Source organism: Tursiops truncatus, chromosome 11 (assembly GCF_011762595.2).
Source record: "Tursiops truncatus isolate mTurTru1 chromosome 11, mTurTru1.mat.Y, whole genome shotgun sequence".
NCBI lineage: Eukaryota > Metazoa > Chordata > Mammalia > Artiodactyla > Delphinidae > Tursiops > Tursiops truncatus.
The window spans coordinates 12,019,320-12,031,291 of NC_047044.1; the positions used below are offsets into that span (position 1 = coordinate 12,019,320).

The 11,972-nt window shown below is 52.5% G+C and overlaps 1 protein-coding gene across 1 annotated transcript; it reads left to right on the forward strand.

Moving 5' to 3' along the window:
• The first annotated feature begins 218 nt into the window (after positions 1-218).
• Positions 219-10,096, forward strand: MB (myoglobin). Its single transcript, XM_033865619.2, has 3 exons — positions 219-401; positions 5,688-5,910; positions 9,416-10,096. The coding sequence occupies exons 1-3, from the start codon at positions 307-309 to the stop codon at positions 9,560-9,562; spliced, it is 465 nt and encodes a 154-aa protein (XP_033721510.1). The 5' UTR covers positions 219-306; the 3' UTR covers positions 9,563-10,096.
• The last annotated feature ends 1,876 nt before the right edge of the window (positions 10,097-11,972 follow it).

Sequence of the window (11,972 nt, forward strand, 5' to 3'; positions counted from 1 at the left end):
CACACACAGCTCCTCCCCCACCCCAACCTGAGGCCTGAGTTGTCCTACCACACCCCAACGGCACCTGCCTCAAAATAGCTTCCATGTGAGGGCTAGAGAAATGAAAAGATTAGACCCCTGCATGAAAGGGGGGGGGGTGCAAGGAGGTGGGGGGGGAGAGAGTGAGCGAGGTGTCAAGTGATCTCTGTCAAGCATCCGGGAAGGTATAAAATCCCTTTAGGGCCAGGCAGCCTCAGACCCCAGCGGTCGGAGCCAGGATACACAGTCAGCCTAGCCTTGCTCTTCTTCTCTTCTTCAGACTGTGCCATGGGGCTCAGCGACGGAGAATGGCAGCTGGTACTGAACGTCTGGGGGAAGGTGGAGGCTGATCTCGCAGGCCATGGGCAGGACGTCCTCATCAGGTAAAAGGAAGAACCCCCATTGCCCCCATCACCTACTTCCCTCCCAAAGATCAAGAATGTTTGCCTGCAAGGTGGAACGGTTGCCCGGGGTTGACCAGCTGGCTGCGTTAGTTGACTTTGTTAAAACTCTTATTTGGTTCTCCTTTGCTTTTATGTGTCAGAGATTGGAGTCAGGAAAGGAAAGGGGATCCATCTCACACCTATGCCAGCAGCTGGAAGGAGCTTGACAATCAAATCCTGGATGCCTAGAGCCCACTAAGTGGTATCCTAGAATTATAGACAGAATTAACAAGAAAAATCTGAGAGATCTGTCTCACCTCACCTAGTGGATGAGGCCAAAAAGGACCTGAGAAGGGAAGGATGACCCCAGAGTCACAAGTCCATTAAAGTCTATAAAATGTCAAGGCTAAGACATGGCTTTCAACATGAGATATGTAGTTCTAGAGCTGGCTCTGTCACCGAGAAGCTGTGTGACCTTTAAGAAGGTACACAACTTCTCTGAGCCTCAATTTCTTCTCCTATAAAATGGGTGGGGGCTTCCCTGGTGGCGCAGTGGTTGAGAGTCCGCCTGCCGATGCAGGGGACACGGGTTCGTGCCCCGGTCCGGGAAGATCCCACATACCGCGGAGCAGCTGGACCCGTGAGCCATGGCCGCTGAGCCTGCGCGTCCAGAGCCTGTGCTCCATGACGGGAGAGTCCACAACAGTGAGAGGCCCGCGTACCGGAAAATAAATAAATAAAATGGGTGGAAATCCTAATATATAAGTTATAGAGTGGAAATAAGAATTAAATAAGATGATGCCTGTAGGGGGCCCAGCCTAATTCCTGGCATAGAGTGAGTCCCAGAAGATGTTAATAACTATCATAGACGAAGCTTAGACTTGGGCCCTTTAAAGCATTATAATTAGTAAACAGAAGACAGAGACCCGTTAGTGACTTTTGATGTTGAGTATGTCTTGAATTTGAGGGCTCAGGGTAGACTCCAAGCACATCTTGCCTTCTGTAGCAAGGGCTTCCTGAATAAACAAACAACCCCCCCACACATAAACTTCTGAGATTTTTAAGTAGAAAATGGCTTGTGGCTTGTATATAGAATCTCATGGCCCAGTTGCCTTCCTCCCCAGATGGTGACGGGCTCTCCCCTCCTCCTGGCCCTTTCTCATGCTCTGGGCAGCACAGGTCAAAAGCCTAATGGGATGTATGTACCTCAATATTTCTGCATGTGGGAGAAGGTGGGCCCCAGTTACCACCAGTGAACGGATTGTCTTTCATACTTTAATTTACAGATGAATTTCTCCTTATGTATGAGCCAGAGTAGGTTGTCCTCTCCCACTTAGATGCCCTTTCAGCCTCCCTCAGGTTTCACCCATCTCCAGCTTCCAAATCTGGGGAGAATGCCCAGTCCTAGAAGCCCTGTTATCTGGAGTTCGAGCCCTTAATGGTCCATGCCAGAAACACTTGAGAGAGGACAGTCAAGTTCTCTGTTGAATCTAACTGGCATCTTGGGGTGTTTCTTTATGTCTTTCTCCTCTTGTGTCTCTGTCAGTTGGCTCCTTGGGCTGCAACAGGTCCTGCCTGATTGGACAAAAGTCTCCCCCAAAGTTGACATCAACTCCTCAGCCATCCATCTGCTGTGTGAACTTGGACAAGTCGCTAGTCCTCTCTGGGTCCCATTTCCCTATTTGCTGAGAGGAGGGATTGCCTGCCGCTGTCTCTGAGATCCCTGCCTGCTCTCATGCCCTGGCATTCTCTGAGTCCATGATCCCACCTTACTTTTGGAGAGGAGGCCGGGTAGCTGGGGTGGGAGACCATTTTGCCGAGCAGGAGTCTTTCCCAGGTGATCTGGGGGCTGCCAGCCCTAAGTCAGTGACTTGGATGTCTTGAAGGAGACTTGGGGTATTGAGTCATGGGGAAACATCTCCTCCTTTCCCAGGGTGGATCAGAGAGAACTGCCTGGGGCCAGGTGCCAGGGACGAGACATGATGCTGGAGACTGCTGGCCCCTGGCAGGCCCCAGAGAGCCCAACAGCCTGTCACGTCTTAGGCTGTAGGACATGCAGAAACCACGCCAACTGGTTCTGCCCTCTTAGTGTTTGGGATATGGAGACAAGGAGAAGGGACTGCTAACTCCTAGGGCTGAAAGTGCCCTTTTAAGATCTGACCTTTTGGTTCTGTTCCAGATGCTGAACCTGGGCTTTCTTACTCATCTAGAAAAGGTCATTTCTCCCACTCCTCTGATTATAAAAGAGGGCAAATTCTGTTCAGCTGAGTCTGTTAATAAAACACTGAGGGCTTCACTGCAAGTATGTGACCATTATGTTCTAGAACGTAATAGCTGGCAGGTCAGTTGGACAGTCTGGCTCCAGGAAAGGGGGGCTTCGGGAGGGTGGAGGCTGCTGAGAGGGCTTCAGGCCCCTGCCTTTCCTTCTGTTCCCCAAATCTTTTCTGCTTTACTTAGTTTTGCATTTGAACAAAGGATTTTGAGGCCATGGAAAGTTTGAAAGCCACTGCTGGTGGCCAATACGTCTCATGTCGCTGGGAGGAGACACGGCCCAAGAGTCCCAGCCAGCCAATGGCAGCTACAGACAGGACCAAAAATTCCCAATCCTAACGATGGTGATGATGATGGAGGAAAGGATGGTGATGGTGACCATGGTGCTAGAGATGGTAAAGAGGACAGCAAATGTTTATACGCAGTGATTGCTAGGCCCTGTGTTAAGTGTTTCACATATATTTACTCACTTAAGCCTCACAACAACCTTATGAGGTAGATATTATTATGATCACTACATTGAACAAAGAGGTTAGGTAACTTGCTCAAAGTCCCACAGCTGGAGTTCAAATGCAGGCCACTTGGATCAGTGCGCCTGCTCTCGACCCCTACGCTACATCGTCCCACAGTCTTGACACACTGGAGATGAATTCCCATCCTCATCTGGTTCTTGGGTTCTAGAGCAGAGAAGGATTTGTGCAGGCCTGGGAGAGTCCTAGGTCTTCCGTGTGGGTGTCTGATTGGGCCTCAGCTCAGAGAACAGCTGGGAGATGGCCTCCTTTCCCTCTGACTTGCCAGCAGGCCTGTGATAAACTAGGCAGGTTGATGATAGGATCGAGGATGAAAACACAAGGCCAGTGGGCCCTTCTGAAACGCTGGAGAAAAGCCCTCCACCCATGTCTACAGGGCGAGGGCCTGCCATCTGCTCATTTTCCGGGCAATTGCTGTCACAGACGTGCAGGTATGGCCTCCTGTGGCTGCCCTGGCGGCTCCCAGCTGCAGGACCAAGGGAGGGAGGCAGCTGTGTGATGCCAGGATGATCGGTGGGCGCTCCTGAGCCCAATTTTTCTGCCCTGTTTAAAGCAAACCTGGCTCTCTCTCTGGCTGGCAGGTGCTGAGAGTGGAGGGTGAGGTGGAGGTCAAGCCTTAGAACTTGGAGGCTGAGAAATTAGCTAGACCAACCCTTTTGGTTTACAGATAGTTACGCCAAGACCCAGAGAAACCGAGTGACTTCTTCAAGGTCACACAGCACATCGGAGGCAGAGCTGGGGCCAGAGCTCAGCTTCCATAATTCTCAGTGCCGAAGTCTTTCTCCCAGACATCCAGGGAACTCCCAAAATGTTTGAGATCCCTGGCCGCCTTGGGTCCCAGGTCCTTGGCCCTCTTCTGCCCCAGACAGTCTTCCTCCAGTGTCCCGACCTCAGGCCTTCACCTGTGGGTTCTGGGTCTTGCATCTGTCAGGCAGGAGTTCAAGGATCATTGTCACCAGATAATAATAGTCAGGAGCTCAGGGACCCTTGCGTGAAAGGTGCCAGGGATGAGCTGTCAGTGATGTACAAGGTTTGGCCGGGGCCCTAGATGAGGTGGTGACATTGGGCATGGCTGTGGACAGCCCTGGGTGTTCTGGGGAAGCGGGAGGGATACGCCCCCTGGGAAAGGGAGCGCTTCCCGTCCGTGCTACGTCGTGCATGCATGTGCGTGTGTGTGCACGCGCCTGTGAGTATGGGTGTGTGCCATGAGATACTTGTGCACACTGGAGTGTGTTCACAGTTAGGTTTAAGCGTGTCGCAAAACCAGGAAGCTACAAAAGAGGAACCTTTAAAAGAACTGAAGCCATTAGACAGGAGAAGGGGGAGTCAGGGCAGACAGGGTCACTCCTGCAGAGGTTTCAGGGAGCGACACAAAGGAGAGAGCGTGAGTTATGGAACCATTCATGCGGGTTTGTGTCTGGGCTTTGCCACTGACCAGACACGTGACCCTGGGCAACTCACCTACCTCTGTGGTCTTCCGTTTGCCCACGAGTGAAATGGGGAAAATCCCTCCCGCCCAGGTGGCAGGTATGACTCCCTGTAACTAACCTCCACCTTTCCTCAGCAGGAAAGACTGAGGCCCAAGGTGACAGGTGGCTGCTCAGATCACTGTGGCCAGCTCACTGGGACCCTGGCAGGAGCGGGGACCTGGTCTTTAGCAGTAGCTCCCACCAGGGACCCTCACCATCGGTACTGTGAGGGGCCAGGGAGGTGTAAGGAGTCAGAGCAAAATAAGCAAGAGCCTTCTAAGGTTTCTGAGCTCAGACTGGAACGGCTCTCACAGGTAGTAGTGAGTCTCCTGGAGCCAGAAGTATTTAAGAAGTCAAAGGGCGATCCCCAGGCAGGAAGCTGCAGAGATGGTCCCCTGCATGGGCTACTTTTTGAGTCACTCAGACCTGATTTCAGTCTGGCTCTTCGGCACCCCGGCCGTGTAATATTGAGCTAGGACTTCACACTTCTTAGCCTCTGTTCTCTCATCTATAAAGTGGGAATAATATGTCCCCAAGGGGAAGCGCAGGTGCAGAGCCTAGCACGGGCCTGGCACACAGTGGGTGCTCAGCAAATCCAGGTCCTTTGGCCCCAGTGCTCCCCCTTTTCCCTGCTCCACTGTGACGCCATTTAGTCATCTATGCTCCCAACAGCTTAGAGGAAATGGGGGTGAAGCCGGGTGCAACGCAGAGATGTCTTTCTTTCCTGCCTTTCACTGTAACAATGAAGAAGGAGAAGATGATGATAAAAATATTTAATAATAAGAAGCATTTATACACTTCTTGTGTGGCCCTCAGCATGTACTATCTCATTTAATCCTCACGCTTCTATAGGGAGGGACTTGTTATCTCCATTCCTTGGATGAGACTGAGGCACAGAGAGGTGAAGTGAGTTACCCAAGGTCACATAGCTGGGAACTGGGAGAGCGTGGGCTTGAACTCAGGTCTGGCCACCTCCAGACCCCTGCATCTGACTCCAGCCCTCCATGTGCCCACAGGCTCTTTAAGGGTCATCCCGAGACCCTGGAGAAATTTGACAAGTTCAAGCACCTGAAGACAGAGGCTGACATGAAGGCCTCAGAGGATCTGAAGAAGCATGGCAACACCGTGCTCACCGCCCTGGGGGCCATCCTCAAGAAGAAGGGGCATCATGACGCGGAGCTGAAGCCCCTGGCCCAGTCGCATGCCACCAAGCACAAGATTCCCATCAAGTACCTGGAGGTGGGTGGCGGGGATGGGGGCGGCTGGGAGGATGGAAGGAGAGGCCTCAAGGGCATGAGATTTGAGTTCAAGTCCCAGCTCAGCCAGTAACTTGCTGGGTGACCTATGTCGTTCCTCTTTGTTCCCCCGTTTCCTCATCTGTAAAGTGGGCTGCCACCCACTTTACCTTCCTCCTGGGTCATTGAGAGTCAACATATTTCTCCCTCAAATTAGTATCTTGTTACCAAGGAGGAAGTGGATGTGGGATGCACAACTTGCATTCTCTCCACAGGTAGGTACCATTATCACACCCACTCGACAGATGAGGAAACTGAGGCACAGAAAGGTTAAGTAGCTTGTCCCTGGTCACAGAAGCAACAAGTGGCAGAACCAGATTCAGACTAGGTCTCTATTCCTCCAGAACCCCGGCTCCTAACCCCTGTGACACTAGGAGTCGGAGACATACATATCTCGTTGGCAGGAGTTCAGCAACGTGGGCTCAATTCCGGGTGGGAATTATTAGTTCCTGCGTCTTTACAGATGAAGAGAGAAAGCCTCAGGTGTCAGAGGCATAAGTAGTTGGTTTGAACGCCCTGTGATGGGCTGAGAAGTTGGGTGGGCTGGGGAGAGCCTGAGCTTCGAGTCCTATGTCTAGACCCAGTGGGAGGAGGGGATGTGGCAAGAGGGAGCAGTAGGGTTCTGGGGGATAAAGGATCCTGCAGATATCACCTCTGGGGATGGGAGCAGCAGGCAGGTTGGTGCAGCAGAGAAGGTAAGGATAATTATGATAGCTCCCAGTTAGGATGGGCCATGCATGATAAGCTATTTGCCTGGGTCACTGCACGGAATTCTCACGATTTCCCCATGAACTTAGGAATTGCATTCAGTGTTTTCTTTCCCTCTCACATAAAAGAAATTCAGAGGTAGGGAGCGCAGAGCTGGTATGGGAGCCCCACAGTCACCAGGGATGCAGGTTCTTTCTGTGTTGCCATCCTTGGCATGTGGCGTCCACCCTCAAAGTTGACTTGTGGTCCAAGATAGCTGCTGGAGCTCCAGCCGTCTAGCCCATATTCCAAACAGAGCAAGAGGAAGAGAGGAAGTCTCTCTTTTAAGGAGCCCTGGAAATCTCATCCAACAATGTTTTTTACATTTCATTGGCCAGAAGTTAGTTACAAGACCACATCTATACGCATGGCAAGCTGGGAAATGTAGCCTATTACCACTCCAAATACAACTAGTGTTCTCTTACAAGGAAGAAGGAGAAAATAGACATTGGGCAGGCAGTTAGCATTCTCTTCCCCAGGTAGGTACTCTTCTCATCCCCATTTTACGGATTTGGAAACTGAAGGCTCAGAGAGGTTAAGTAGCTTGCCCCAGGTCACCCAGCTTATAAGCCAGGAGGTACAATCTGATCTATGGTACTCTAGAACCCAAGCTCTTAATCCCTTGTGGCACAGCATCTCCCACGAACAACCACCACCACCATCCTCTTCAGCCTCACCACCCTGCACCGCTACCTGCTCCCCCAAGTCACACACAAACAATCCTGCCTGCCCATCTCAGCACTCCAGACATGAGGAGCAGGTCCTGCCTCTGAGATTCTGCACGAGCGGTGGTCCCTGCCCTCCCTGTCTTCTCTTGGCAAATCCCTGTTCATCCTCCGAGGCCCAGCTCAGAAGCCACCGCCTCTGTTCTGGCCCCTGAGGCAGTCAGCTGCTCCATCTGCCAGCCCTCCGCCGCGAAGGCATTTATCCTCACCGCTGCCATGGCGCCTGCCCGGCTGTACTGTAATTTGTCTCTTTACCCAGCTGTCTCCTGGCTGGGACACGAGCTCCTCAAGGGCAGACCCTGGCTCCTCCTCTGTCTGAGCCCCAGTGGCACGTGGAGGTGTTCACAACACGACTCGAATGATGGATCCCCTCTCTAGGGATGAGCAGACCGGCTCAGAGAGGGAAAATGATAAAGCCAAGGTAGCACTACCAGCCAGCAGACTAGAACCCAGGTCTACTTAAAACAGGTTTAATTTACTGCATAATCCCTGCAAAAGAATCAAGACAGAGCCCCATGTCTACTCTTTCCCTCACTATGGAACCTTCGTCTGTGTTCTTCATAAGAAATTTCTCCTTCTCACCTGTGAGTGAAGGGGCACAGAAGGCGCTGGGTGCTAAAAACAACTATCTTTACTCAATCTGCCAGCTGCCCCAGCCCACGATTTTCTAAGTATTTGTGGCTCTGCCACTGACTCAGGAAAACTGAGTGGGGGGACCTAATGGGGTCACGAGCCCCTATGTTACAGGTGAGGTCACACATGGAGGTCAGGGAGCTGGGCCTGGCACTTGGGTCTCTGAGTTCTCCATGGGCAGAGCTTGCTGACGTCAGTCCCTCCCCCCACTTCCTCTTGTGTTTATGACATTAAAAGGGAATTAAACACATGTCCACATCGATGCCCAGCAGCAGGTGTTTGTGGAGCTGTCCCTGTTTCTGAGCCAAGCAGGGCTTACTAGATGTTGACATTTGTGCTTCTGAGGCTGCCCGCAGTACATGTTCCCCGCCGCTCACCCAACCCCACCCTGCTTTTGGCCACTTGCACCCCGGACGCCGGAGAAAATGGGCAAACCCAACCGCGGTGCCCTCTCTGTCTCTGTCCCTGGCTCTGGCTGTCATTTGTCCACGATCCCCTGGGTCCACTTGCTACGTGACCTCAGTCTGGGCCCCTGTAAAATGACACCCTTTGACCACAGGCCCCGGTAGTGAGTGGCATCAAATCTTTCTGAACCGTTGAAAAAGCACAGTAGCTTCTTACAGACACAAGATCTTTCAGTCCCTAAAGCAGCCCCGTGCTGTAGAGATGGCCTGTGTCCATTTTCCGGGTAATGACATTGTGGATGGGAAAGCAAAGAGTGAAGGTGAGGCTGGTGTAAGATACAGTTGGTCCTGGGGCTGAGTCGTAGGCCTGAACCCTTTCCTCTTCCCTTCTCTCCTTCCCTCCCACCTATACTTCTGAGTACCAGCTCTGTGCTTGGCACAGAAAATATGATGTTCTGACCCCCTGCCCAAACCCCAAAAAGGCTATTTAAAGCAATCACCGTCCTAAGCCATTAAACGCAAAAATAAAATACACACAAATGGAAATAGTTTCTTTCTAGATTTTCGGAGCGCCAAATCCTGGATAAAACCATGGAGTAGGAGTATTTCCCTTCCTCTCCGAGGTTGGGTCCTCGAGCTGAGCACAGCTGAGGGTAGCTGGTGAGCCAGCCCACCTAGCCCCTTGACCGTGGTTCCATGGCCTGACCTTTCCTCATCTGTACCAAGATGGGCCTCCGTTTCCCCATCTGTACCTGTCTCACGGGGTTGTGGGGATTAAAGGAGTTAATCCATGGAGGCCGTTCAGCAGCATGCCTGGTAGATAGTAAGTGCTCAATAAACGACCCTAGAATAAAGAGAAGATGGGTTCGGGCTGATTCCCATCTGGCCCCTGGCTTGTCCTGCCTGTGACCAGTACCCCCCTCTGCCCCTGTCCTTGCAGTTCATCTCGGAAGCCATCATCCATGTTCTGCACAGCAGGCATCCTGCGGAGTTCGGTGCCGATGCCCAGGGAGCCATGAACAAGGCCCTGGAACTGTTCCGGAAGGACATTGCCGCCAAGTACAAGGAGCTGGGCTTCCATGGCTAAGCCTCACCCCCCATGCCCCTCTCCCCACCCACCTGGGCAGGGAGGGAGGGGACTTAATCTTGTGTAGCTGTAGTGCCTGCTTCTGAGTGAGTGCCTGCTTTGTTTGTGAGATGCGGAGGGGCTGGGGGCAGGGAGAGGGATGAGGGTTTGTTCAGGTGGTTTCACGTGCCTGGGGACCGGGCTTCCTGTGGAGGGTCGTCAGCTTGGTAACCAGGAGAAGCTTGGCTCTCCTCACGGTGGCCGGCAGAGTTTGGGTCCCACTCAACTCTCCTTTCACCTAAATCCCAACCCAATTCCTTCCAAGCTCACCTTAAATCCCCAATCCAAACCGTCCACCTAAACGCCAGCCATAATTCTCTGATCCATCAGCTCACCCCGTGAAGAAAGTAGAATGTCCCCTTGCACCGGGAAGGTCTGGGCTGGACTGGACAGCCACACCCAGCCCCTGGGGCGCGTGGTATCTGGAACATGAGTGTACCTTCTCAGGTGATGGAGTGACTCACCTGGCTTAATAAAAGACTCGCATGCCATAGACTCTGCCTGGTGTTTTTCATCCCCTGGAGCAAGTGAAGGGGCGGGTTCAGAGGGAGAAAAGGCCATGATGGGATTGTGTGTGCAGGGAGCCTTACGGGGAGGAGGGAAGGAGGGAGGGAGAGGATGGGCAGGAGGCAGAGCCACCACTCAGTGGCAGGGACAGTGCTGGGCACTGGGAGATGGAGGGTAGAGCCTCGTCTGGTGGGGGCAGCAAGCAGTTGATCAGTGCCGGGAGCCCGGGGCTGCGTGAACGCAGAGCAGAAGAGGCAGAATCAGGGGAAGGTGGTCACTGTGGTTACCACAATTTAGGTAATAAACTCAAGGATACTAGTTAGTAAGTGGCAGAGCTGGGTTTAATGTGTGGCCTGGAAGCTGGCAGGGACTCCAGCTGGGGAGACAGCTAGGCGGCCAGCCGCTGGCAGGCGCTGACCTTCTGGCCACAGAGAAAGGACAGACGCATGGGGAATAACTTACCGACACAGGCCAAGAGACACAATCCCTGTCTACAAAGGCCAACTGCATGGGCAGAATGTGTAAATTTCGCTCCAGGGACCCAGAATAAAACCTTGGTATGTGACCGCGGCAGCCAGGAAGCCGACTGGAGCAGAGGCTACAGACAGGGGTCTGGTGGTCTGGGTCATTGTGGGTACCCAAGCCGAGAGGGACTTGAAGAGCACCCAAGATGCCCAAGTCCTCGGCACCATACATCTCCAGGGGCTCCCAGGACAGGCAACCTAGTGCCCCCTGCCCTCAAGCGGCCATACCCCTGTGATGAGCCCGACCTCCCTGCCCCAAACCTCAGACTACACCAAGGTTCATGGCCACTGAACAGGCCAGAACCCATCTTCAGAAACAGACACGTCTCAAATCCTAACGGGCTCATTTATCAGGCTGTGCTGCAGCGTCCGAGGACAGAGTTAAAGTCCCCCTCCTCCCGCTCTGCTCCAGGCTTTGGGAATTCTTATGCTGTCTGAGAAGTTGAGAGAGGAAGGGAGGGGAAAACAGGAGGAGGGGAGCTTTTTGATCTGGAGTCTGGAGAAAAATTCCATGCATTTATATAGTAACGCCATTGAATGCCCAGGCAAGCAACACTTCTGTACAGGATACGTGTGCAGGATCTAAGGTGGAATAATCTGGTCCCTGCCCTCAAGCAAATGATAATCTAGTCAGGGAGATGATGTGCTCTGATAATTAAATCAGGGCAGAATAAAACTCAGGGTCTCAGAGAAGTACCAGGCATTTGCCACACACATTAAGTATTCATTCAACAAATATTTGCGGAGCACAGCAGATAAAAAGATCTGTTTATATCTTTGACGTGCAAAAAGGGTAACTTCTTTTTTTCTACAACTCAACTGAATTTTTATTTGGAATCCTCATTGTGGCTGGGCGGCAGCTACTTAACCTCAGTCTCTTTGAGGTTTCTCCCCCAATCCAAATGTCCCTGGAGTGTCGACTAATTAATTCCAAGAAGCTTACATGTGCCAGGTTGTAGTGTGTATAGGCAGGGAGGTGGCAATCTGGTCATTGCTGTCATCTGTCCCCAGTAGTATCCTCAGGGATGCTGCACCCCACCTGGTCTTCAGTTATTGCCCCCATCAGGCACCTACGGAAATTCTGAGGCTGCCCAAAGCTCCTTCTGCCTGACGCCACTTCTCTCCAGGAACCCGCCCCAGCCCTGTTCGGCTCTGCCTGGGACATGAAGCACAGGTTTCCTCTGTTCAGACCCCACAGGCCTGTTTGAGCTTTTCTCTGCTTCTGGCAGGGATTAGCAGAGCTTGTGCCTGGCTGCCCCGTACGGTTATATGGGGTGTGCGCTGCACATGGGTGCCTGGCTGGGGTGCGGGAAGGGCTCATAAGGCTAGATCCAGTCTGT

What these genes read in the sequence shown, in the direction of transcription:
- MB (XM_033865619.2), top strand. Translation starts at nt 307, where the DNA reads ATGGGGCTCAGCGACGGAGAATGGCAGCTGGTACTGAACGTCTGGGGG. An exon ending in GGGCAGGACGTCCTCATCAG is followed by an intron (nt 402 to 5,687) that starts GTAAAAGGAAGA and finishes ATGTGCCCACAG; the next exon opens with GCTCTTTAAGGGTCATCCCG. An exon ending in TTCCCATCAAGTACCTGGAG is followed by an intron (nt 5,911 to 9,415) that starts GTGGGTGGCGGG and finishes CTGTCCTTGCAG; the next exon opens with TTCATCTCGGAAGCCATCAT.